Here is a 26,480-nt window from a genome sequence, read left to right as displayed (position 1 = left end):
GATAAGAAATAATTTGTCACTGATAAAATGCTGAACACCATGCAGTTTGATTTTGCTGAAAACATGAAAAAGCAACATGTGAAGTATCCAACATGTTAAGTCTGTAGACAGCAAAAGAGTGCTGTCAGATTTGACTGACAAATAGTCCAGTAGGAATTGAGCTGTTTTTTTTTTAGTTTCCACATTTGCATATCAGAACTATTTGCATGACTGATTGTTGACTTTAAAAAAAAAACATAAAAACATGGTGACCTGATCCTGTGAACTCTGCTGTTACCACAAGCCTCCCAGGATGCATTCACATAAAGGTGAAACTGCAAAAAGTGGACATACTGTAGGCTCACGGACAAATATATTTTACTACAAAACCACTTTATAAAAGACTGGAGGTCCAAGGTTCAGGGTTTGCCTAGGTACATAAAGGAGTAGGTGGTGTGATTGAAAAATTAATCTGCTTCAGATAAAAATATTTTGACTCGAGAATAAACATTTATCAATTTTAAAGCAATTTGAACAAAAAAAAAATCTTTCAAAGTATGAATGACATCTGTAATTGCCCTCCTATTTACTTGATACCACTCTAAGCATTTGTCTGTTCCTGCCACCTGCTGGTGTAAACATGCCTCTGCAAAGCCTTGCCCAACACCCAACAGCAGCAACAGTGATATTTTACAACTACATTTCAAAACCTTTTAAAGGAAAGTATATTTTGTAAATGCAATAATATAACACAGCAAACAATGTCTCCCTTCTTTGCTGGAAAAACAAGCCCCTGGTCATCATTTTAATAAATGATAAATGACCAACCAGCCAATCTGTGGTCTGGAGGTCGAGCTTCAGTTTCCATTCACACACAGGAATCAGCAAGAAAGTACCACATTACATCACTGTAGGACTGAAGAGTCTCAGACACCTTATTCTTCAATTACCATATGTAGGTGAATATAACTGACAGCTACAGTACGTGGAGTACACCCTGGACAGTTCAGCACTGTCACATGGCTGAAATAGAGACAGAAACATTAGTGCTCATATTCACATCTACAGGTAATTTAGTCACTAATCAGCCAAACCCCAATCTACATGTCTGGGGTTTAGCTATATTTTAACACCCACACAGGGGTCAAACAATGAATTAGCACAGAATTCACAGTGTGAGTGTGAATTTATGCACCTCACAGCTGGAGCTGTTAACCTGACAATAGTACTGATTCATGTGGTCTGTTACCCCCATTGTTGCATGGGCAAAGTCTGAAGTTTGTTAGCTCAGATAAGGCAAACTTTGTTCACCATCATCAGGTGGAAAATCAGAGTCCAAGGTTATAGTTTTTAGTAAACAGGAACCTGCACTGTCACTCAAACACTTTCCAAAGAAGAGCAGACTAAAATAGCAGCTTTCAAACAAATAAAGGAGTGAGAGCAAACTGGTTCTGGGTCTGTTTTATTCATTTTCTTTACAGACAAAAAGAATCCTCTACACTTTAAACTGTAGATAAAATATAGCTCATAGACAGACAGCTCCTCTGGGAGAAACCAGACACAGCATTGTTCAATTTGGTAATTTTAGGAGGAGCAGGTATGGTGATGATACGCTTCAGATAGCAGCGACGCCTAGGACACAAAATCAAAAAAAAGTATTTAGTGAAGTATCAAATATAAAATAATTCAAACATTGTCTGATGTTCAAGTTAAATGTTCTCACTGAATTGCTGCTACAATTTTGATTTAAAAAAAAAAAAAAAAAAAAATTGTGTGTTTATGTCAATGCCATGTATAAAGAATACTCTACCGGTACTCTGCGCTGATGAATTTGTCATTGACATAAGTGTAGAACAAGCATTTAGGATCTGCAGTACAGGTCCTCTGACATGTGTCTGCATCATCCATCATCTCATCGCGAATGTCAGAACCACTGAAATCGACACCGTCATAAGTCACGGCAGCCCAGCCTGTTAGCAGGGAGGAAACCAATTAAACTTCTGCTACTGGATAAACTCCAGAAATACCACACCAACAATTAACAAAAGGTCAGATTGACACTTATATGGACAACATTATTCCTGCCTTGGTAATGTCAAATTACATAACCAAATCTAAAAGTGTGTCACTTACCTGTACAGGCAATGCTAAAGGAAATGTTTTAGTCTGTTTATTGCTGATCCTAAAATGATTGAACAGACCAAAGTCATTACAATGTGTCATCTGAGAACCAATCTACCCAGCAGATACTGAGATATATTATTAAGTGAAAACTGACCATCTGCCTGAATGAGAATTACACCCAGAGTCCTGCTGCTGAGCATTACATTAAGTTACTGAGTTGAGCAAGGAGCTCAGATGAAGCTCAGATGGAGCTTTGACCTGCTACTGAAAGTGTGTCCTTTCTGGCAGCTTAGAATTGGTTTGTGGTACATACTCTGGACATCTAGCTGACAGTAGCGCGCTGGTATCCCAGATGTGACTCCCTCACTGACTTTGGTCACCATTTGATTCATATTGTTCTTCAGGAAACATGTGAAGTCATTACTGCAAAAATAAAGAATAAAAGTAAAGAAAAAGAAAATAGAAAGGGAAACCAAAAGTTTAACCCCATTAATACAGCTAAGATACTGTCGTAGGAACAGCACAGGCTAATATATTTGAGTGCCCTCTAATTGTATTGACTTAGTGGACAAACTTCACTTATTTGCCACATTTAAAAAAAAAAAAAAAAAAAGTCAGTTTGGGAAGGCATCACCTGATGAAAGAGAAGTAGGTGCAGAGTGGATGAGATGAACACAATGCCAGACAGTGCTCAGGAGACGCAGCTTTCAGGTTCTGGAAGTCATGCCCTGGGATGTCAGTATTTGGGAAAAGCTTGGTCTGACATGCTGCACAAATCACAAGTAACAGTCAAACTGTGCACAACAACATGCAGGACATTTTCATGATGTCATGACTTTTGACTTGGTGTGTACCTGACTCAAAGAACTGAGTAGTTATGTCTAACTGGTGGGAGAATCCAGATACCACACCAGTCTTTCTCTCTACATCTGGAGATCTTGGCACTGTCCAGCTGAATTTAAGGTGGCACTTATTTCTGGAACAAAATAGGAAATGGCTGCATTATTGAATGACTGATCACCACTACACCTTATTGTCATAGCTCAGTCCTTTTAATTAGGTGGATTCTCTAACTAGTCATTAGGAATACTAAGCTTAAAACAGCTAGAGATTTAACAGACATCCTGTGTTACACACTAAGTCTGGAGTTTGAGAGATCACTTAAAGCTGAATTATGGAAAATGTAGGATCCAGGAGTTTTTGAGACTGAGCTGTAGTAGAGACTACATGTCTGCTGCTTTAATTTAAACCTTTTTGCCCTTTTAAAAGAGGAAATGTTGGCCATCCTCCTAGTCTATTGGTGAGGTCCCTGTTTCAGTGTCCAGATAGGAACAATGGCTACTTAACATATCACTCCCCCATGTTTCCTGTTCATCTCTATACTGTCAGCTGTCAAAAGAGGCAAATTGTAAAAAAAAAAAGAAAAAGGCCATGTCATTCATCCAATATTTGTCCACCTCTGCACTCTTAATGCGTGTTATTGCATATGCCTACAAAGCTGCTTCAAAGCTTCAGTTTTACCTGATACTTGCTTGGTTGAAGTTCTCATTTATAAATGTGAAGAACTGACACCCGGGTTCATGTGTGCAAACCCTCTGACACTCTTCATAGTCGGCTGTGAACAATGCTCTGTAGTCCGCCCCAAGGAAGTCCACGTTCTGGTACACTTTAAACAGACAAGGCACTGGCAGACAGACAGCCCAACACAGAGAGAGGGGTAAGGAGAGCATGGCCATGCATCAGGGACTGCAATTTGTCTTTCGCTATACACTACAGTAGTTGTAAAAGATAACAATCATTATGTGTGTATTCACTGTAAAACAATGTAGCAAATAACTGGTTTTGGTGTCCTTACTTGAGTCTAAAGTGCAGGGTTTAAGAGAAAAGCCAGAGGTAACACCCACAAGTGGAGTCCTGACGTCGGGCTGTCCGGAGGGAGTGGACTTAAGGTAGCAGAAGAAGTGTCTGCAGAGAGAGGCAGATCATCAATTTGTATATTTAACTTTCATTTACATTTTGGTATCCAGCACAGCCTCTGCTTGTGCATTTGACGATCTGGATTAAATGAAAACATAAATACCTTAGCTTGCCGTTAGATTTTGGTTTTCTTCAGCTTTCAAATTTTACAGAGTTCAAGACTTAGTTTCAGCACCTTGTTTTCTGTATTTTAAATAAAATATACCACTCTCCACGAGTTGTACTCACAGTAAGTGTCTGTCACTCACATACCTGTTATCAACAGTCCAGTCAGGTCGAACGAAGGTAAAGAAGAGGCAGGAGGGGTGCTGGGTGCACAGCTGCCGACAGTGCTCCACATCAGGAGAGTAGAGAGATGTTATGTCTGATCCCGGGAAATCCACATTCTCCAGAAGCTCTTGATTACATTCTGAGGAAATGGAAAAACAAGCATGGAAACATTTCAAATACACTAAAGCAATTGTACCATATATACAGGGGTGTGAAAAAGTGTTGGCCTCCTTCCTGATTTATTTTTTGAATGTTTGTCACACTTTGTTTCAGATCATCAAACAAATTTAAATATTAGTCAAAGATAACAAGTAAACACATCATGCAGTTTTTAAATGAAGGTTTTTATTATTAAGGGAAAACAAAATCCAAAACTACATGGCCCTGTGTGAAAAAGTGTTTGCCCCCTAAATCTTTTTAAGGTCATGCCACAGCATCTCAATCGGATTCAGGTCAGGACTTTGACTAGGCCACTCCAAAGTCTTCATTTTGTTTTTCTTCAGCCATTCAGAGGTGGACTTGCTGGTGTGTTTTGGATCATTGACCTGCTGCAGAACCCAAGTTCACTGCAGCTTGAGGTCACGAACAGACATTCTCATTCAGGATTTTTTGGTAGACGACAGAATTCATGGTTCCATTTATCACAGCAAGTCTTCCAGGTCCTGAATCCTGAAGCAGCAAAACAGCCCCAGACCATCACACTACCACCACCATATTTTACTGTTGGTATGATGTTCTTTTTCTGAAATGCGGTGTTACGTAATGGGACACACACCTTCCAAAAAGTTCAACTTTTGTCTTATCAGTCCACAGAGTATTTTCCCAAAAGTCTTGGGGATCATCAGGATGTTTTCTGGCAAAACTGAGATGAGATAATGTAGATAATGGCTCTCACTGTGGTTCTCTGCAGTCCCAAAGCTTTAGAAAGGGCTTTATAACCTTTTCCAGACTGATAGATCTTAATTACTTTCTTTCTCATTTGTTTTTGAATTTCTTTGGCTCTCAGCATGATGTCTAGCTTCTGAGGATCTTTTGGTCTACTTCACTTTGTCAGGCAGGTCCTATTCAAGTGATTTCTTGATTGTGAACAGGTGTGGCAATAATCAGGCCTGGGTGTGACTAGAGGAACTGAACTCAGGTGTGATAAACCACAGGTAAGTTATGTTTTAACAGAGGGAGCAAACACTTTTTCACACAGGGCCATGTAGTTTTGGATTTTATTTTCCCTTAATAATAAAAACCTTCATTTAAAAACTGCATGATGTGTTTACTCGTGTTATCTTTGACTAATATTTAAATTAGTTTGATGATCTGAAACAAAGTGTGACAAACATGCAAAAAAATAAGAAATCAGGAAGGAGGGCCAACACTTTTTCACACCAGTGTGTGTGTATATATATATATATATATATATATATACATACATATATATAAAAATGGTGAAAGTGGCATTTGTTACCTTGACTAAAGGAGAGGCTGCAGAGGCAGAGCAGACCCACTAAAATCAAATGGGTTTCCATATTCTGGGTGTTTGCTGATAATCTGCAGAGGAAAGTAAGATTTCTGAAACACAACCACAGTCAAAGGCTCTTCTGCAGCTTGGCTAAGAGGCTGTTTTGCAACCCCAACATTTGTACATCTCATCTACTTATACAGTTAGTTTGTTGACTGTGATTGGCTCACAGTGTCTGAACAAAAACAGCACTGTATTGATCTTTGCGTGATGAACCAACAGGAGCGCTGCCAAACAAATTCAGTAAATCTCATGTTACACTGTTGAAATTTGTTTTTCTAGAGTTGATGTTAAAATGTGATGAGAGCTTACTACATTAAGTTGATTACACACATTAAGGGCTTGGACTCTCTAAGTTCAAGTTGTCTAAGACCTTAACTGGCTTATGATCAGGAGATGTTTGGTCCTTCAATTTGACAAAGTGAGAAAACTCAGAAAACAATGATAAAGAGTATCAAAAGTATCAAAGGAAAATGAAGTTACTCACCACCACAGGGTTGGATGATAATCGCTGCAGAGTCTGCTGGTTATATTTACCTTAGACAAGCAAATAAATGAAAGAGTTAAGAAGAGCAAAAGTCTCTTAGTGAATACAAACCAACACTTCCAGCCTCTGAGAGAGCCTGACCCAAACTGCCACAGAGGCTGAGCTTTTATACAGACACTGGCTGCACTTCCTCTTCTCTCCACAGGCCAGTATGGTTCTCTCCTTATCTCTTTCAGCCCAAATTGATTCAGTCCCGATGTGCATGCTGTGGTTTTGAAAATGAGGAACCCTTTTTAACGGTAAGGCCGAATCCAGGTGCAGTTGGTCAAAAGGATGTCGACTTCCTTAAAGAAGGCCCCATTTCTCTGTGATTGCGGTTCATGTACGATGTCGTCAGGTTATCCTGCCTGTGATATTTACTCAGATATTTCTCAGATATGTCTTCATTCCTCTTCTTGCGCTGTTGCAGAGCTGGTGACGTAATGTAAATGACCCATGACCGGTCCGTGGGTCATCTGGTACTGGGCCCTCAGAAAGGCTGGATAAAAAAAATATTTTATTGATTATCGGAGTCACGTGATATGGTAAGTCAAAAATTTAACCCACAAACTAGCAAAAATGAGTAAAAAACAAATGTCTTTGGAGAGCTTCATTACCCCAGATGAGACCGGCTCGTAGGAGGGAAACAAGCTCATGGCTCCCACTAATTCAGTGGGATGGTGAGTTATTGTTTCACATGAAACTGAGATTAAGTTAAGTGGAAATACATCAACCAGGAAACAGACTTTACTTCCTCCAGAACATACTCCTGAATGTTGAGATCTAACACAAACCCAACTCATAGGAGCAGTGGTCGACTTGACTTTTGCAACCCCTGCCATCAAAACTGGCTTTATAATAAAAAGCTTTCTGTGAGAAATCAGGTTTGGTGCCTGCAGTCAAAAATGTTGGTGTAGAAACCCTCATGGTTAAATATCACTGCCTATCATATTCTAGTCAAAGGTGGACACAAAGGCTCTTGATATTAATAAAGAACACAAAGTTGAAAGTTTTTATTGCTTTTGTTCACAGCACATGAAAAACAATCTGTACTTTTAAGTCAAAGGATGTTAGGAAATTAACCACAGTAATGACAAAGGCATATTTCTTTAAAATGCGTTCAGCTAATGTAGTGCAATGCAAGGTATGGTTTAATTACACAACAGGATCAGTCAGTGTGTGTTTGAAGCTCAGATGTTCTTGAGCGCATCCTGTGTCTGTGGGTTTTCCAGCCAGTTTGGAGGCCAGGTGGCTTTGATGCTGGGTCTCTCCTTCAGAGAGTTGTAGTACGCAGCCAGTTTGGGGTAACGTTTTTCACACAGCCTGCAGGATGGAGAGAGACTCAACATTATGCATTTGATTTTTATTGCCAATCTATACATCTTGTTGAGCTGCTAAAAGTCATTTTCAGTTAATTTTAAAGCCACTTACCCAAAACGGAAGGCAAAAGCAATGCCTGGATAAACAGTCACATCAGCCAGTGTAAAGCTTTTTCCTGCCAGGAAAGAGCCTGGTGTCTAAAAAAAAAAAAGTGCAAAACAAGTTAGGCCACATTCATTCATATTTAAGATTTAATATTCTTCCATCTGGATGTACCTTCTGCAGGTAGCCCTCCCACAGCTTGATCTCAGTAGTCAGGGCCTCTGTGTTTCTCTTCAAAGCAGAGTCATGTCGCTCTCCCTCTGGGACCTTCCAGTTGTAGAAGGCAACATCCGCTAAAAACATATCAGCAACAGTCAATCAGTCATGGTGGCCGCTCTCTTAGGTATGAGAGCTATGAGGCATATCAATAAAATCTATCCACAGGCTGTGCAACATCCACTCCCACATGGTGTTTACACTAATTGCTTTCATTTCCCTTTAGCAGATGGGGGAGGAGTCATCCAGCATATTGTTACACAACCTCAGTCTCAGAGTGAGCACAGAAAACATTACTCAAAAAAAAAAAAGCTTGAAACTTCCTAATTAGAGTCATTTCTATAATTTCTAATTAACATGGTATCAGTCCCCAGTCTCATGGCTTTAGCTGTGCATGCAGGCTAGTTCGAGCATGTGATCATCTGCAGGATTTACATATGAGCGTGATGGTTGCACCACCAAGACTATTTGCATTGTGTCATGCCACAGCTCATTAGTATGCTGCATTGTTTTGAACTACTCTTGTGTCTTGGGGAAGGGGGAGAAGGGAGTCTCAGATGTTTACAGGTGGCATGTTGGCGTTGCCAGGTGTGATGTAGTTCAAAGCCCCAAAAGACAGAGCTCAGCACCAACAACTGCTAAGTAACTAACCTAATCTCATCTGTTATCGTTACTCTGCTAACGGGTATGTCTGGTCTTACAGAATAACAGTGAAACACTCCAGCGCTGTGTGTGCCAGCGTCAACGTACCAATTTTCTGGAAGAGTGTTTGGCCTTCAAACATGCGCTGGTACATGAGCGCCTGCTCAGTCTGGCAGTCTGGGATCAGCTTGTTTCCCTGGTCCTTGAACTGGTTCTGTTGTTGGAGACATGACAAGAGCAGCTATTGCGAAAAGCAGCATGGAGCTCCAGTTTCTTTCCCCCTGAGGTGTAGGGTGTCTGTCTGCCTATGAGGCATTGTTGAACACATACAGTACAAGGACCTCTTCTACTTATTAACTCCTTGGCAGCATAAAGCTGCATAAAATTTTAACTAGGGCCAAGTTCAGCACTGTGGTGAAGTTCTTACCTCCAGGTACATGCAGGCACCGTAGGACTCATTCACCACAACGTTTCCATGCTTGAAGGCAGGAAGCTTGAAGAAAGATTGAGTGAAATTTAAACTTTAAGTAAAATCATTTAATCTATTTCTACAATGAGTAAATATTTGTGCATATCCGGAAAAATAGCTGCTGAGTGCATACAGTGAACTCACCTGACCCCTGGGATTTATGTTTAACACCTCCTGTGACTTTTGCTCCATTTTTTCAAAGGAGAGCAGTTTCTGGTTGTAGCCCTGCAGGTTCTTCTCCTCCAGAGCAATCATCACCCTCCAGCAGGGAGGAGAGCCGGCACCCCACAGCAGAGTCATGTCCTTGGCCATGGTTTCAGAGTGAACTCCTGCAGCAGTCAGCAGCTGAAGTGTTGAACAGTTGGAGAAGTGAAGAGTGAAATGGAGTGAGACAGATCCCCTGTTTTATAACGGCCTCGGCTCCCTCCCATCCGGATTGGTGGAATTAGGTCCCGTCCCATTTTTTTATCATCACTAAAGAGGTGTGTCTTAAGATGCTTGAGATAGTTCACACCTGATGCACCCTAAAACCTCACGTTCTGTTAAATCTACATCAGAATGTCACACTGAATGCCTGCACAAAACAGCTGGGTGCATTTATTAAACATTTTAACGCAGATATTGCCTCTGGCTGCTTGTACCCACAGGCACTGATAAAGCTAAACATTAGGTGGAGGGACTTCTCTTGCTTTGTGTTGATACTCTTTGAGCTCATACATGCAGACCATGAAATGTGGGCAAAAGGATCAACATGAATCCAGCACTAAAATAATGCACTGATGAGAACATACATGAGGAAACTATAACTACTATTCAGCCTGTTCACTGAGGTTAAAACAGCACCATCAAAAGTAGTTTTATAATTTAAAAAAAACTATGATAGACAAAAGTTACACAAACATGCTTGTTTCTTGATATTGCTGCAATAATTTTCATATACAGCCTGCTATTTCCACACATTCCTTAGATAATATGCATCTAGAGAAATCGGTGTTGATATCATCTTGGTCCAGAGCTTTGATTTAAAAGTATTTCTGCACCGATTTTGTGGTTTTCCTGCCGCATGGGAGCGGCATCCTGAAATCTGACTACTGAAGACTCACAGTGACTCAGCACTTTTCATTCACCCCTGCGCACACAGGGAAACCAGTTCTGCTTCATTCAAACCAAACAAGCACAGCGGATCAACACTGAAAGCAAGTGGCAGCGCCTATGCAACATATCCTTACCTTTGAGATGGATAAGAAAAACTGAGCAGCCACTGTTCATGTACCATTTGCAGTCAGTCTCAACATCACAGTGAATGAAATGAAAGGTTGTGTCATATATTACAACAGTTTCTAGGCCCTGTCTCACTGTGATTATGGTCTGCAGTAGCATTAAAGCTGCAGGAATCACATGGGAATCATGGGTTTTTTCTGAACCCTGTACCTCCCAGCAACACATGCAGCAGCTGACCAACATCATTTCTGAGAAGTTTCACAAAAATGTTTTACATTTCTTTCTAATAGTGCCATCTGTTTCAATCATTACTTTCATTTACAAATTCTTGCCTGTGGAAAAAAAGCCCCATCTATGTCTTGCTCAGTATGCAGACTCATCTCTGCTGAGGACTTGGGAGTATATGTGAGTCGGTTGCATTTTGCTTGACTAGCATGACATAAACACTTTCTATTGACAAAGCATATGGAGGCGGTCAAAACTATTTATAGTATTTACAGTACAACCTGTTATCCTACTTTGTATGTTTAACTTGTTTTACAGTTTTACAAGCATTTAATATTTTGGTTTGATGTCTTTCTTTTTTGGCAGTTGCCTGTGTGCATAGAGAAATATTTACCAATCCACTTATAGACCCAGATGAGGACTGTGTCAAAGGAGACTTATGTTGGATATACACACCATGTAGCTTGGCAACAGAGCTGCTGCTTCAACAATACCCATGTTGATATGACATTTTACCTGTTACTTATGCTGTCTACTCTACAAACATTAAACAATTCACAGTATCATATTCCACAAACTAGATGTTGATATTTTGTGTTATTGAACAGAAGAAAATGTAGTTTTAGAGAAACCAAAATAAAACCATTAGGAACAGGTGTAGTTTTGAAGCGTGGGTGAATAGCGCATGTCGTTGAGTATGTCCTGTTCCTTGGGGTTCTCAGTGAGGAGGTCAGCTACAGAAGAGAAGGAAGGAGATGTCTAAACTGCAATGTCATGACATAATATTTACTGGTCTGCTCAACTTCAAGATTCACTTCAAGAATGTGTCAGTGTGTTCCCTACTTACCCAAGTCTGAAAACACTAGCAACAGTCAGAAAAATGGTCACATCTTCCAGTGAGAGGGCCAACCCTGCAGGGTGTGTGTTCCCGAGCCCAGCTTCAAAGGAAGAGGAAAAAAACACAGCTGTTTGAATATGTCCTAAGTAAGTGTTAGAGTGTGTCTCTGTGCTGTTCACATGCTACGTTCTGCAGGTAACCCTCCCCGAGTCTGAGTTCAGCAGCCAGTCTCCTAGTTCATTAGCGCTTGTTCAACAGAATCTCCCATTACAAGGGAAAACACACACACACACACACACACACACACACACACACACACACACACACACACACACACACACACACATTTGAAGGTCTAACTATTGAATGTATGTGTTAATATCTGTGAAACTGCTGAGCTGATTGATATATTTTGAATTGATGCATAGTTGCACTGACCTGTGGATGAAAACAGGCTGCGTAGGATTCATCCACAATGAGGACTCCATGCTTGGAAGAGGGAAGCTTAAAACAGATGACTGTGAGCAAAACAGGCTATTAACTGCCATTAGTGCTATTATTAAGTATTAGTGTGTGTGCTTGTTAAATCCAGTTTTAATGATAATGCCAGAGGGAGCTAATTAAGGCGGCATGCTGTGCCATGTCACACAGGGACTCCCCCAGAACCAAAATGGTCTCACTATAAAGTGTTTTTAACAAAACATGGCCGTTAGAGAAGCCAACTCTAATAAGAATTACAGTGTGTGTGGATGTTCCCAAATCACATCCTGGGCCATGCTTTTAAATTTAGCAGCCTGAAGCTCAAACCTTCTATCACTTTACAGAAGTGTTAGTGTGTTTAGTGTTAATCTGTGGATCTCAAGCTATAATAAAGGTACACACTGCCACCTGGTGGCAGAAAGACACCTTAAGGTCTTTGCCCTTAATATGGCTTTTCCTCTAATCCCAACTTGTTTAAAAATATATTTTTTAACTTTACCATTAAGCAAACTTATGGTCATATGATAAAATGGTGTGTCAGTGTGTTTCAGAGGTCCTTGAGGACATCATACCCCTGGAGGCAAGTCAGACAGTGTGGGGGCCAGCTGGCTTTAGAGGTGGGCCTGTCCTTCAGCAGTCTGCAGCCTGTTTGGGGCAATGTCCAACAGACAACCTAAAAAAGAAGACACAAGATGATAAGTTACTGAAAACAAAGCAGCCTGGGTGTGATTTTTCAGCAAATACTGCTAAACCCCAGTCACCTGAAACAGAACGGACTGGCAATGTTTAGAAATATGATTGCATCAGCCAAGGACGAGGCCATGACCATGTCTGCAGGCACCTTTAAGTGGACAGCAAACGAAGGTAACATAGTCTGCATGTGTGTGTGTGTCTTACTGAATTTATCACTGAGGGTGAGACCCTCCATCATCTGGTGGTATATCAGGGCTTGTTCTGCCGGACCGTCGGGTCTCAGGTTGTTGCCCTGGGATCTGAACTGCTTTGATCACAAGCAAAGAAATGGGAAACATAAAGATCAGTCCTGGGTTAGTATACAGGATCATATTAAATCTGCTGTATATCCTGCTTTCTTACTATGGATGTTGTTGTATAAACATGCCACATTCAGTGGACCCAGCCCCCCACAGCAGAGTCTTTATCTTGGCCATAGACAAGAAGAACAGGTAGTACAGGCAAACACTAAGTCAGTGAAACTAAATGGAAAAAACTAAACAGCGAACAGTGTAAGTGAGCAACAGCTGCACAGTTCATGGCACCACATTAATCTAAAGGTAATTCAGTAGTTGCACACCGACTCATAAATGGAGGCAGTAAAGAATGATGACACACACTCCCACTTTTTCACTGAATACTTTGTTTTTTTATTGCAGAATGTGTGTACACAGCATTTCAAGTGAAGGTGTAATGAAAACACAGTTTCAGCTCACTACATGATATTTATGCAGTGATATTTGTCGTTTTTTGCTGTACCGTGGATGGAACAGACACTGCTCCACAATCTGTTCAAGTTCATAGAGGGTTCAAAGCAAATGTCCAAACACTCCTATGAGCACATCTTTCATTTTCTTTTCGTTTTAATTACAACTCACAGAATAGCTTCTGTTTCCCCTTCCTCTCAGACTATAATACAAGTTTCTACAGAAAATTACAAAAATATTACATAACATGAACCGCACTAAACATGCACACTGTAGTACTACAGGATTGTGTACCTGGCAGCTGACGAGGGCATTTACACATTTTATGCAGAAGTCTCTGCAAGTCCTTCAAAATACAATTTATTGATTTTTAGAAAGTCCTTAGCTTTGTCTTTTTACATTTTACAAACAGCTCCTCAGATAAAAACCTTTTCCTGTTTGAATCAGTCATTCTTTTCAGCATGAGACTATTAATGCTGAGTAAGGTGCAATACGTCCAAGCTTTGCATATAAATAGAGAATAATTTGTCAAAAAAGTTCAACACTCATATTCCATGTAACTACACCTGTGAATGTGACATTTGGGAGTCGTGTGAGAAGTAGGAGGTGAATAAAAACAATGGAAAAGGATGGCAAAAAGGTACAGCAATGTATCTTTCAAATTGAAAGGCACACGTCATAATGAAAACCTTTCACATTCCTACTAAAAATGACACTTGTCATTTGTCACACGTGCAGCTGCAGAAGCAAACACTTCCACTTTCACATAGGCTAATGTTTCGTAAGCCTCTGTGGTGAGATTCTCTTAAACTGTAATAGAGAACAATTTAAAATTAACCTTCAGCCCATTAACAACCGAAATTCACAGCTTAAATAAATGAAACACGATAAAGTCACAGCTGCAGAAACTGCAGAAAAATTATCCCTTTGGACTAATGCAACTTTTAAAATATGTTTATATAAATAAAACATGTTTTAATTCAGAGTAGAGGCAGCATCACTGAATTTAATTTTCCTTCTTGCCAAGATAAGGAAATCATTACTTATTTAGCTGACTCTATTTCTTTACTTCCACAGTTTTTTCTTTGTGTTGCGTTAAAATCACGATCATGGCGGCAGCTTCATCATTCAGACACATCAGGTGAAAAAAGCAGTTGGCAAAAACCTAAAGGGGCATGTGACTGGTGAAATATTGTAAAGTGTGGCAAAGGCAGGCAGTTTACAGAGATGTTGCATCAATGTTTGTGCTTCCACAGCAAAGAAGTAGATAATCACATCTGTGTATCTGGAGAATCAACAAGTCCTAAAGCAAGAGCTTCTTCTGGGGTGAGACCGCTCTTCAGAGTCCGCCTCACTGCGAGCATACAGGACAGGTAAAGACAAAAGATTAGCAGATTAGTTATCACACAGTCGTGTAACTGTTGTAGCTAGTGTACAAAAAAACAACACACTGAAACAAACATGCTGTTCTCAACTAATAGGAAATGGATACTGTGATGTCACTCTCCCCAACCACATTCACAAATGTTCTGTATTTGCCAAGTTGAAACAATGTGTGACTTTAAGTCCTGCACTACATTGTTCTTTACTTGGTCATGACTAAAGGGACATTCCAACAATTCAGTATCAGACTTTAATAAGGTTGCAGGACTTCAGAGACATGTTATAAAAAATTGTGAATATTAATTTAGAAGAGATGCAGATGTATCCTGACTCTGACCCTACCTGTGCCATAAAGTAATGATTAACATGTAGACATGTCCTGCCTCATAAATGCCCTGGACCCTGGAATCATAATCCTAATCCTAAAACTTGCTTTTTAAATGTCTTTTTGTTAATTTTCCTCTGAGAACACAACATAATAAAACTGCTCTGAATGTGTATCCACTGTGGATTTAGTCCAGAGGTCAAACATTCAGGTCGTACATGACTTGCGGTTGGCTCGGGACCTCCTCCTCTCTCGCGGCTGGGCTCTAGTTCCTGGACCCTGAGTGGCCGACCTCACAATACGCTCCATGATCTCGTCTGCAGCATCGTCTCCACAGATTTGTGCGTCCTCTATGGCTGGTGTCCGTGCTTGCGTAATGCGGCCTGATTGAATTGAGCAGAGCGAGAAATGGTTATACAAGAACGATAAAAAAAGAGTCAGTGTGCGACCCCTGTAAAGACCGTCCCGTCACCCTCACCTCCTCGTCCAGGCCGGGATCGTGTCCGTGTGCGAAGTCCTGGGACCCCACCTGCCTCCCTGTCGCTGCCACTGAGGCTGGTTCTCAGCACTGCTTTCATGTGCTCATGCTCTGCAGCACCCTCAGCATGGTCCAGGCCCTGGGGCTGCTCGTTCTCTTGGCTGCCAGTAGGAGCGCTGTTGCTGCTGCTGGAGCCATGGTGACCACACTGAAGGGGAGAACCAGAACGAAACAGGATAAGAATATGGACGTTTATATTTCATGTATTTTGGACTTTGATTTAAGCATGCTAAACCTGAATCATGACAGGAAAACCTCCAGCCTGTAAAATTACAGTCCCTACTGTATTTTATTGACTGATCCACTCAGATGTTAAGAAAGAAGGAAACTTTGAGGTAAAGAAATCTAGATAGATTTTGCGGTTTCATGCACACACACACACACACAAACATTTAGACAGGCAGCACACATTGATACCTCACTCTCCTCTTCATCATCAGACTACAAGGAAAAGAAAGAGTGAAAGTCACAGAACAGCTTAAAGAAAATGAAGAAAAGATACAAAGAAAAGGAAAAAACTAGAAAAAAACCCCAGAAAACAGAAATGTGTGCATCTCTTTAAGTGCTTCTGTCAGTGTGATACTCACAGGAGCATTGACATCCATGATCATCTTTCCTCGGGTCTTGTTGCGTTCGCGGTGGTCAGCCCGTTTCTGTTTCTGCTGCAGCACGCGGTCTCTGGTGGTTCGATACTCCAGTGCAAACTCGCTGAGGATTTTACTGAACCTGTGGACACTGATCTCCCTCACACTGTACGCTGGATGACCGAGGAACAATAGGAATGAATGGAACCTGGGAGGAAGAAGGGGAGCACAGGAAGCAATCTCACACACCTATTTTAATAACTAATAAATACAAACATTATTCATAGTTTTTCTTTACAACTGTACATCTTTGGTGTTACTAGATCTGTTTTAGGATAATATTCTGCAAAACTAAAAATGAAAAAAACCTTGTGTTAAAAAAGGAAAATTACCTGTTGATGATCCTGCGGTGAACAATCTTGAGAATGATAATTCTCTCAGCACAGTCTTTGAGGAAGTCAGACATCTTCTGCTTCAGCTGAGGCTTCATCTCATGCTTGGCAATCACCTTCAGATGGTCCCATGAAGCTTTGCAGCGGCGCTCCATCTGACACAGGTTCTCCTGCAGCTGGTCGAAATCCACCTAACGGAAAGGATGTTGACGGTAATATAGGACTTCTAGGATAAAAGTACTTTTAAACATCTTTCTGAACAATATGAACACAGTTGTCTTTCCAGCGGTGATTGTGGAACATACTTTTGCCGATCGTGTGATGGCTCCAATCTCCGAGTAGAGGTCGGTGCTCTGAGGGAAGTTCTCCACCACCACAGAGCAGACATGATGCAGCAATGACTGCTTATGCACCGTGTCCTTCACTTCTGGAACCTTCTCCAAATACGTCAGCTCGAAGCCCTTAGCCTGGATACATATATACAAAAAGCATTTACCAAAAACTTTTCTTACCAAATTATAGTCGCTAACCCATTAAACTCACTAACAATCCCTATATTTCTGCAGCAAAAAGACAACAAAGAATGATTGTCATTATGTTCCAGTATGATTAATGTGTAATGGTCAGGACTCACATTGGTGCCATTGAGGAAGTTTCCAATTGAGAGCAAGGTGGAGAGGATGAAGCGTAGAGTTTTGTTCTTCTCCAGCTGCTCCATACCCTCCTTCAGATCCTGTAGAGGCTCTGCTACTTCCTGGGAGGAAGACACACACACACACACACACACACACACACACACACACACACACACACACACACACACACCAGTTGAGTTAATTATAACTCCCCAAAACACATGTTCCATTATTCTATAGCTATACAAGTGGTGAACAGGTGCACCTTGTCTCCCACCACCAATCATCTGCTCTTGTTTAAGGTCATGAGGTTGTTTAAAGGTCACTATCAACGTGCTTCTGATTATGTGCTTCATGAACCCTTTGTTTGAGTGCAGCAGGTTTTCTTCTGCCCGTCTTTGTGTGCCTGCACGCTATGCTGCCCTCCATTAAGCCTCCCAGTACCAAACTGTCCCATGGAGTTGAGTCAGGAACGTCACTCTGCCAAATGTGGAGTGAGAACCATGCCTTTCAAGGAGAGATTAAAGACCAATGCATCCTCCGGAAAGCCGTAAAATTTACAGGGCCGTAAGGGAGGGGTGCCGTGTTTTTCATTCTCTGGGTTTTGACTTTGAACTTTTCTCCTGGATGCATTCTTTACTCGAGGAAACACGGTCTGGCAGAAGGAGTGGACAAGGTGCTAGTAATAAGCACTGCATATTTCATATGATGTTATGATGTAACTATGCTGCTGTTGTTTGTACTAAAAGGGTGTTGATACTTACTGACATGGGCATAAGACAGACACAGACACACAGAGAAATGGACATATGGTGTGCACATTTACTCAACCCTTCACAGTGAGGAGTTAATTTAGCTTTGTCTGTTTTTGTTTCTGTTTTAATAAAATCACATTCACTTGCCAGGTGCAATTTAAAACGTGCAGATCATAAAGGCTTTGGTTTGGCCTTCCCTCTTTCTTTCTTCTGAGTTCTCTTTGTTTCATCTGACAGGTTTAATCGTTAAGAAACTGTCTCATGCTTAAAACAGACCTTCTCTGTTGCCTCATAGTCCATCTTGAAGGCCCAGAGCTGAAGTCTGGCAGAGAGCTCACTGATGGAGGACAGGGTGAGGAGGAACTGCTCTGCTGAGCCCAGTGGGACATCGGGGTTGGCCAGCTGGGCCTCCTGGATCTTCTGCTTCTCCTCGTCTGTGGGGATCATTGTCAGGATTTTCTGAGGACAAGGGCAGAGTGTGACGGAAGAGAAAAGTGGTTTGGACGATAAGATTCACATACAAGAGGAAGGATACTGATGATAAGGAGGATATCTTTCTGCCTTTTCACCATCATGTGTGTTTTCACCTTCTCTTACCTCTATGCCCTCTTTGTTGAGCGCATACTCGTCAAAGTTAAGGATGGCTGTCTTGATTGTGCGAGGTGGAGGCAGCACCGTCAGACCGATGTTGATGGCGTTACTCCTTTTAGAATCTAAAACGATGATCTCCTGGCGCTTTCCATCTGCTGCTGTTTTCTAGGACACACAAATGTGGAGAGAGTCACTGCTGAGTCTTCTTGGTCTCCCTTTGCCACACTTTTCTCAGTGTGGTCCATTTTATGAGCTAGTAAGAATTAGAGGGAGCATCACTCCAGTTACTCTGACTGCAGCTGTGGGAACTATATGGTTAGCAGCAACAGGAAATACCATTACAGGTTAGGTCAGTACTGTGTAAAGATGCTTGCACATGTCTGCAGATGTGCTGTCATTGTACGCATAGATATGACCAACACTTTAGGCCAGTATAAGCTATTAAAGGAAGTCGTACACTGTCAAACAAATAAAAATATAGCAGACTAGGTGCTGACATCTAGTGCTGCTTGGAAGAAGACTGTCTAACTAAAAGAAAATAAACTATCTGTCTGACCTATAATGGTTTTGTTATGTTGAATCTCTCATGCTGTACTTTAACTGTTTCAGTCTTGATATTGTAGCTACAGACCTTCATCACACAATGCACTTAGTGGTGTACATAAGTGGCTTGGCTCTAGCAGATGTATTTGAGGCAGGGCCTCTGGATTAAGCTCTCCATCTTAGCAGAACATGCTTTTCTTATTTAGAGCCTGGTGTTGTGTGAATTACAGGGAGTTTACGCTCCCCAGGATCAGAACACATATGGCCTTGCTTAAGCCTTAAATCATCTTTCAAACAGCTTTCAAGTACTAGAGACAAGTGTGACCAAAATGTGTGATTCCCTGTTGCACACCTGAGTCAATAAGGTGTTTGATTCATGAACAGTGAACGTTACATTTCATTGTAGTGGATAACGTTTGATATTGGAGTGGGACTGATCATAAATCCAACACTTTACATAGCAGCTTCAACAGTACTGATATGTGTTGTGAGTCTTGTGCCTGGTGAGGCACTGGTTCTTTACCTTTGTAACTGGTATTTCTTTTGACTTTGATTCAAATAGGTGTTCCAGTTTGGCTGTGTCCAACTTTACTGACTCCAGTTTGGACCAGAATGAGTCTCCACTGTGTTTGTACTCTCTGTACTGAGGGTCTGTTGGATGCACCTGACCACAAACACAACAATAAAACAGGTCAATGAGAGAAAAAGAACCACAAATAACAGCAGCAACAAGAAACTATCAAGTGAGTCAATGTTTCTAATGACTTCTCAACTAACGCATATACATTCTTTAATGAACTCTTCATTTTGTTGTGCTTGATCTTCTGCCCACCTAACAACATAAATCAAATACTTCTGACGAGACAATAAATGATAAAGCTTGTAGAACAGAAAGGGTTGAAAGCCTTCATGCCTTGTCTGCAGTTGGTTCATGGATGATGGAAAGAAAAATCATTTTAGCAGTTGGGCTACACTCCTCTAAATATCATCTTCTGGGTAAATATACCTGTAAAACTGAATAAAAGCAGTGATTCAATTTTTTTCTTTTGTCCGTAAAAACCTTAGAGTAAATGGTATTTGTATCTTGATGTACCTCACTCCAGAAGAGTCTGATCGTCTTCTTCTTCTTGTTAAACAGAGGTGGCTCTGGGGGAGGAGGAACTGGAATTGCACTAAAGCAAGGAGGAGGGGGAGGCCTCATAATCCCAATCAAGGGAGGGGGTGGAGGGCAGCTGCCTAGTATGGGTGGAGGTGGAGGGAAGCGAAACACACAGGGTGGAGGAGGAGGTGGGGGAGGAAGGTCGCCACACCCTCCCATCAGAACAGCATCCAGAATGTCTTTGTCATCATCATCTGTCAAATCGGTGAAGTTGATGTCCCCGATGCGCAGCTCTCGAGGGCTGGCCAGGAGCTGGTCCCAGATCGTGTCTGATTCCTTTTTGGGCGGGGGAGGAGGGGGCTCATTGGCTGGGCCTTCCAGATGAGGGTGGGGTGAACCAATGTCCTTGATTAAGTCTCCAAATCGCTCTGCGAATGGTCGGATGCTGCCACGGTGCTCTGATTTGTCAGACTTGTTGTTGCTCACCTGGTCATCGTCCAGCTGCCTGTCAGCATCCTCATGGGACTCTTTGTCCTTCCCCTCTTCGTTTTCTTTCTCTTTCTCCGCATCCTCCTCTTCCTCCTCCTCACTGGGCTTTGTGCTCTGGGAGTACAGCATATCCAGCATGAAGAGTTTGCTGTTGAGGAGTTTGCTGCACTGCTCGTTCACCTCTGTCTCCTTAAAGCCTGTTATAACATAAAATTATGTAAAATCACTGATGACTGATAGTGTAGATCCATTTCATTTGAATCAGCAACAATACTCTCTGTCTCTATTATTACAACATTAACTATTAGTCAGCAAAACTACCCACCATTCTCAGTGCCGCCCCTCTCCTCCCTCTCCAGAGTGCTGCTGGCAGAGGAGATGCTGGAGGCTGAGCAGTTGTCCTTCTCGTTTACTTCCTCATTCTGTCGTTCCTTGTCACTCAGGATGCCACTGTCCTCCTCTGCCTCCTCTCTTTCCTTCTCTGGTTCCTGCTCAAGCTCCTCAGCCGCTTCCTCCTTTTCCTCTGGTGCTTCCTCATGCACTTCCTCTTCTTTCTCTCCTTCCTCCTGTTCAGCAGTGGCTTCTGCCTCTTTTTCCTCTACTTCTACACTGGCACTGGAGTCATCTGCCTCTCCTGTCATGAAACTCAGCGTTACTCTTTTTCCAAGCTTATCATTACCTCTCAAACTCATCACATGGCAGCTGCAACTATTCACACATAAAAAATTGATGTAGGTGTGTGACCTATCTGAGGTAAAATTAAGTAAAATGGCATTTGAAACATATGACTGTGTTTGTTTGCTTTTAAAGGCGCCTCTATTTAGGCTGCACATGGGCCAACCTGTACCAACATGCATTCAAACGTTCACACTAACAAGATAAACAAAAACACACATCCATGTACTAATGTAAACAACATGGTGGGTACACAAGTCTGGGTTGTTGCAGGCCAGGATGTGAAAAGGAAATGAAGAATTAAGTTCCTGTTTACATCAGAACACATTGGTGTACATGGTACACTTGCATAACTCAACAGTACAGTCCATGCAGTGATGCAGGCAGGGTTAGAATAACATGGCAGCAAACACTTGCCCGTTTGAGCTTTAGCACCTCAGCTCATGACTACACATGCAATCCCAAACAAGGCCGTTTTCTTACCAAGACCCTTGAGAAGCACATTTTCAAAAAGCTCTTTCAAAAGCCCATTTGACCCCGTTACCCATATCCTCTGTTGTTTTTTATTTTCTACCCCTGCTTTCTCCTCTCGCTTACTATTTTCCACAGCTGCTCTCACAATCTCTTTTGCTCACGCCTGCATGCTAATCTAAACGACAAGAAGCAAAGTAAAACAATTTAATAAATGAGTCCTTTGGGGTGCACCCTAGTAACCAAAGTGGCAGAAACAACAAAAATAAAAAAACAGTTTTCAATTCAATTTAATCTACTGGTTGCAGATCCAAATCCAAATCCAATTTCCAACAGACTACCACTAACTACTAAACCGACTCATGCACTTTGGCGGCACTGCAATCAGAAAAAACAGGTAGGATTTCTGATAAAGTGGCTTCTTAGTTCAGTTTCAGTATTAACCTGCATCTGCTGTTACCATGGTAACTACAAGTATTGCCAAATCAACCAGGAGTGAAAGAAAAATTCAAACTTACCTGTTTGTTGAATTCAATATTTCTACCACAGTCACAAAACTCACATGTAAAACTTTGGTACCATAAATAAAGTAATAAATGAAAGCAGCTTCTATGAGCAGAAAACATAAATTTGATGTTTAGTTGACCTTCGGTGACTCTTACACCATCTAAGCTGACTGGTTAATAAGCAACAGAACCACAGACGCATCCTGTTATTAATCAACAGCGTAATAACTCGGTCAGTATGTGACAGTCGCTCCGTCCAACAATGCTGTCTTACCAGTCTCACTAGTAGTGTAGGGGGTGGTGGGGGTCTCAGCTTCAAGGTCAGCCTCTGTGTCCTCCTGAGAAGCAAATGAGGATGGGGTGCTGCTACGTGATGATGAGGGCCAGGCTTCTGAGGGTTCAAAGGTCAGGCTGAGGTCAGTTCGAGTCCTTGAAACCCGGGCACGCTCCTTCTCATACTCCTCTGCCGCCAGACGCTCCACGTTCTTATACCTGAGGGAGAGGAAAGGGGGGACCAGAGGAGGAAAGAGGAAAATACAGTCAGACAATGCAGCTTCTGTGTTGTGCTGCTCTCAGTGTTGGATTTTCTCAAATTGTCTTAAACTAAACCAGAAGTTACTGCTCTTTGCCAGTTCATTTGAAACTCCTGTCCAAGAATGTTTACCTTTAGAACTTTCCTCCTTTTCTCCACTACAGCTGCTCTGTCACCTCCTCACTCACCTCACTCCACTAATCATCCACAAAGCATCACATGCACTGATCACTAATTTCCTGGATTCATTTTGTTCAGCATCTTGCTCTCCTTTATGTTCTTTCTAGCCAAATGCTCTTCTGTCACCAGCAGTCCAAATATGAAACCAGAGGGAGTTCAGAAAAGAGATAGTGTTAGGGAGGAGAGTGGAGAGAGAAGAATGGGTAAGAGGTTTAGAAGTTAATGGCTGTTTGGCTGCTGAAAAGCCAAACATCAGAAGTAAATCAGAGCAAACCTGTTCAAGATGTGCCTCGATCGGCTCTCTTCCCCCTGCCCTCCTCCTTCCTCTCTTTACTGTCTCCCTCATTTTCTTCATCTACCATCCTTTACCATTCAACCTGCTGGCTAGAACACTGATTCTGAGAACTGAGTCTCTCTCTCTCTCTTTCTCTAACTCCATTTCTCTCCCTCCATGCCATGAATGTGTGGGGGTCCTGTTCAGAGGACACTGCACAGGCTGGAAGAAATTAAACTGTCCTTTGTGTTTGTGTGTCTGCGATAATGTGAGTGAAATGTAACATAGTAGACTTATTCAGTACTGAGCTTAAAGACATACATTTATACTTTCTACTGCTATACAGTACAATATACTTTCATTTCCAAAGGGGAAAATTATATTTTTATGTTCTGTGTGGTAAATGCTGTTTACAAAGGCTTAAACAAACCAAAGGTATTTCCATCATGCTTCAGGAATCCTGTTTCAGTCCAACCTTTGTATGTGCACCAGTCATTTTGGACTTGTCATTAAGGCCATCATACCTCACATGTCCTTTTTATCCTGGCGTTACTGTACTTTATATGCCTTAGAGAGGTGACCCTAAAGAAATGTTTTTCTGATCACTGAGATGGCCAAATATACCATAAACACATCATCCTGTGGATGGATCTCCCACATGCTCACTCAGCAGTTCATCTCCCTCTCTGGTATTCTGACTGTCTTGTGCTGTTTCCTACATCTGCTGTTGAATCCAGCTGCTCTTCGTTTGTTCTTTTTTCTCTGTGTGTGTCTGTTGCCTTTCACTCTAACATTGTGCATCATTGTGCCAACTGCACTTTGAAAGTAAATGGAAAGTGACAGATTAGCACAGACACAGACTGTCACCAGAAGAAAAACATTTTGGAGAAAATGAAGAAACTTCACCTGCTCAAAAGTGACATCAATCAAGTATGACAGTCCTAAATCTAATCATGGCTTCAGATTACTTTTTGATAAATGCCTTGCTTCCTATGATTTATCTCACCACAGCTTTGTTACTCTCATGAACATTCCTCGTGTGCGTGATTAAATGTACCTGTGCCTGAGTTAAAAGTGTGCATGTCTGTGTGTGTTTAGATCCTGGAATCTGTTTTTCTCACTGCAGGCGGCCAAAACAACCAGGCCCTTGGCAGAGTGCAGCAGTTAAAATACAACTTCTTACAGAGGACAAACAGGCAGACAGAGCACAGAAATTGGCTCAATACCCCCCCAAGCCTCTGACACCATAGGCATCTTTTTAACTTGAAACCAATTACACTATCTCTGAGCTTCCCATACCACAGGTTCAAGTGTTTTCCTTCTGGAATCGGCTGTTTTGTTGTTTTGATTTAGTGCATACACTCACCTCTCCTCCCGTGCAAGCCTGGCCTCTTCCATTTTATCCACATAGTCTCGGCTGTAAGACACACACACACACACACACACAGACAATTTAAAAACATAATTATACCTGATCCCTGTTTTGCGTATGGAGACTTCTTCATTGACTCAAATAGCTAACTAACCCCATATTCTTTCTCATTTTTGAATGTTATCAAACCAAGATTTCTCCATGTCCACGATGCCTCACCTGTGCTTGTTCCTCTCCTCTCTCTCTATCCTCTGCAGTCTCTCTTCTCTCTCCACACGGCGGCGCTCTCGTTCAGCTGCCAGAGATTCTTGGTGTTGGCGGTAAGAAGAGGACAGAAGACCTCCCAGGGCAGGCCTAAAAGAGGGAATAAGAGGAAAAAAATTTTTTTATTATGTTGCACGATCAAGAACCATGCTGAGTTTTCCACTTTATGATGATACACTATGATGATAAAAAATCTTTTCAATTCATATGTATACTGCCAAAATCATAATAAAATATCTCTTTACACACAAAACCCAACATCAAGACTTTCAATTTGATACTTATTATACTGCCACATACAAAATAAATAATAATGAATATGGATAGATAGATAGATAGATAGATAGATAGATAGATAGATAGATAGATAGATAGATAGATAGATAGATAGATAGATAGATAGATAGATAGATAGATAGATAGATAGATAGATAGATAGATACTTTTATACCAAAATTTTTCCTTGGCGAATTCTTATCTGCTACATGAAAAGGATATAATATGGCAACATGAATATATAAATGCATTCAACATAAGATGTGCTCACTGAATATATAGATGGCTTTTATTTATGTATGTATAAAATAAATAATAAAATGCAAAGAAGAGCAGCTTAGCAGTGGCTGGGGAGCAGCATGAATACACTACAGGAATACACACTTTCTCTGATGTAAATTTGTGTATGTTTGCAAACACGTATGAATATTTACTTATATCTAAATATTTTATGGATGTCTTCATGTTGGTGCAGTCTCACCTGGAGTTGGTGGGTGTACTGGGACTACTGAGAGATGAGTAGGACATGACACCTCCATTTCTAGAAGAGAGAAGTGTGAGTAAAAGAGTGTCAGTTAGTGAGCTCTGCAGCCATCCAGTTACCTGACACCACACTGACTAACTGGTCAGTAAGAAACTGGTGGTGAGAAATGAATGTGATTACTGTTTCTGGGAACTTCTAGACAAGTTACGATCTAATAATAGTTTTTCATAGTTAGTGGAGAAAGTTTCTAATATAACTACAAAACAATAATGAGCGTTAAATATGAAGTTCAAAGGTGCTGTCAAAGCAAACCCAGTCAATGATTACCAATGTTCTTCTTTCTGATACAATATGCACAAATATTAACGAACAGAAAATTAGAAAATGTGGCTCATTACTTATCAAACAATAAAAGACACACAATGATACAGTGAATGCAGGAAGTAAAAAAAATCTTCTAAAAACAGGGAAAAACTATACAGATATGCATGTGAAGAGTTCACAAAGGTATCTGTGAAAAGACTATTGTAGTTCTTGAAACAGGGGAAATGCAGTGGCACTGAAAAACAAAGCAAGGATTGCAAACAAGTGTGAAAGACTATTTCTTAGCAGCAGAAGTACGAAAAAGAGAACAATGAGTGATAAGAGCACTGAAAGTGAGGGTGAGAAGTTGTGCAGTCAAAGAACTGAAAAAGAAATTGTAGAAAGGGGAGGTGATGAATAACAAGAGTGGTACAAAGAGAGCGAAGCTGGTGCCAGAACAGAAAGGGG

The 26,480-nt window shown here is 41.2% G+C and overlaps 3 protein-coding genes across 4 annotated transcripts in view; all 3 read right to left on the bottom strand.

Annotated features, from left to right (window-relative positions):
- Nucleotides 1-1,425: 1,425 nt before the first annotated feature.
- On the bottom strand, nucleotides 1,426-6,585 carry LOC113126509 (coagulation factor XI-like). The gene is made up of 10 exons (XM_026300554.1): nucleotides 6,351-6,585; nucleotides 5,810-5,892; nucleotides 4,333-4,489; nucleotides 3,959-4,068; nucleotides 3,625-3,787; nucleotides 2,958-3,079; nucleotides 2,738-2,870; nucleotides 2,417-2,526; nucleotides 1,790-1,949; nucleotides 1,426-1,611 (listed from the first exon to the last, which is right to left on the bottom strand). Exons 2-10 carry the CDS (start codon nucleotides 5,868-5,870, stop codon nucleotides 1,482-1,484), a joined length of 1,146 nt encoding a protein of 381 aa, XP_026156339.1. The 5' UTR covers nucleotides 5,871-5,892; nucleotides 6,351-6,585; the 3' UTR covers nucleotides 1,426-1,481.
- Nucleotides 6,586-7,374: 789 nt separating this feature from the next.
- On the bottom strand, nucleotides 7,375-9,533 carry gstr (glutathione S-transferase rho). The gene is made up of 6 exons (XM_026300555.2): nucleotides 9,283-9,533; nucleotides 9,097-9,162; nucleotides 8,778-8,883; nucleotides 7,986-8,104; nucleotides 7,821-7,906; nucleotides 7,375-7,712 (listed from the first exon to the last, which is right to left on the bottom strand). The coding sequence occupies exons 1-6, from the start codon at nucleotides 9,448-9,450 to the stop codon at nucleotides 7,580-7,582; spliced, it is 678 nt and encodes a 225-aa protein (XP_026156340.1). The 5' UTR covers nucleotides 9,451-9,533; the 3' UTR covers nucleotides 7,375-7,579.
- A 3,862-nt stretch (nucleotides 9,534-13,395) lies between these two features.
- Nucleotides 13,396-26,480, bottom strand: part of fhod3a (formin homology 2 domain containing 3a) — a 48,323-nt gene continuing 35,238 nt past the window's right edge. For both annotated transcript variants that reach the window (XM_026300335.1, XM_026300334.1), the window contains 17 exons: nucleotides 25,707-25,766; nucleotides 24,905-25,039; nucleotides 24,680-24,730; nucleotides 22,602-22,819; nucleotides 21,001-21,309; nucleotides 20,181-20,872; nucleotides 19,611-19,751; nucleotides 18,551-18,709; nucleotides 18,230-18,412; nucleotides 17,198-17,317; nucleotides 16,869-17,030; nucleotides 16,564-16,754; nucleotides 16,175-16,379; nucleotides 16,005-16,028; nucleotides 15,528-15,735; nucleotides 15,268-15,432; nucleotides 13,396-14,695 (listed from right to left, as the gene is read on the bottom strand). In XM_026300335.1, coding sequence (XP_026156120.1) covers nucleotides 14,613-14,695; nucleotides 15,268-15,432; nucleotides 15,528-15,735; nucleotides 16,005-16,028; nucleotides 16,175-16,379; nucleotides 16,564-16,754; nucleotides 16,869-17,030; nucleotides 17,198-17,317; nucleotides 18,230-18,412; nucleotides 18,551-18,709; nucleotides 19,611-19,751; nucleotides 20,181-20,872; nucleotides 21,001-21,309; nucleotides 22,602-22,819; nucleotides 24,680-24,730; nucleotides 24,905-25,039; nucleotides 25,707-25,766 — 3,106 coding nt within the window. In that variant the 3' untranslated portion in view covers nucleotides 13,396-14,612. The remainder of the gene's footprint in view (nucleotides 14,696-15,267; nucleotides 15,433-15,527; nucleotides 15,736-16,004; nucleotides 16,029-16,174; nucleotides 16,380-16,563; nucleotides 16,755-16,868; nucleotides 17,031-17,197; nucleotides 17,318-18,229; nucleotides 18,413-18,550; nucleotides 18,710-19,610; nucleotides 19,752-20,180; nucleotides 20,873-21,000; nucleotides 21,310-22,601; nucleotides 22,820-24,679; nucleotides 24,731-24,904; nucleotides 25,040-25,706; nucleotides 25,767-26,480) is intronic.

Source organism: Mastacembelus armatus, chromosome 11 (assembly GCF_900324485.2).
Source record: "Mastacembelus armatus chromosome 11, fMasArm1.2, whole genome shotgun sequence".
NCBI lineage: Eukaryota > Metazoa > Chordata > Actinopteri > Synbranchiformes > Mastacembelidae > Mastacembelus > Mastacembelus armatus.
The sequence above is the reverse complement of the archived record's forward strand: the minus strand, read 5'-3'. Positions and strand labels throughout refer to the sequence as shown.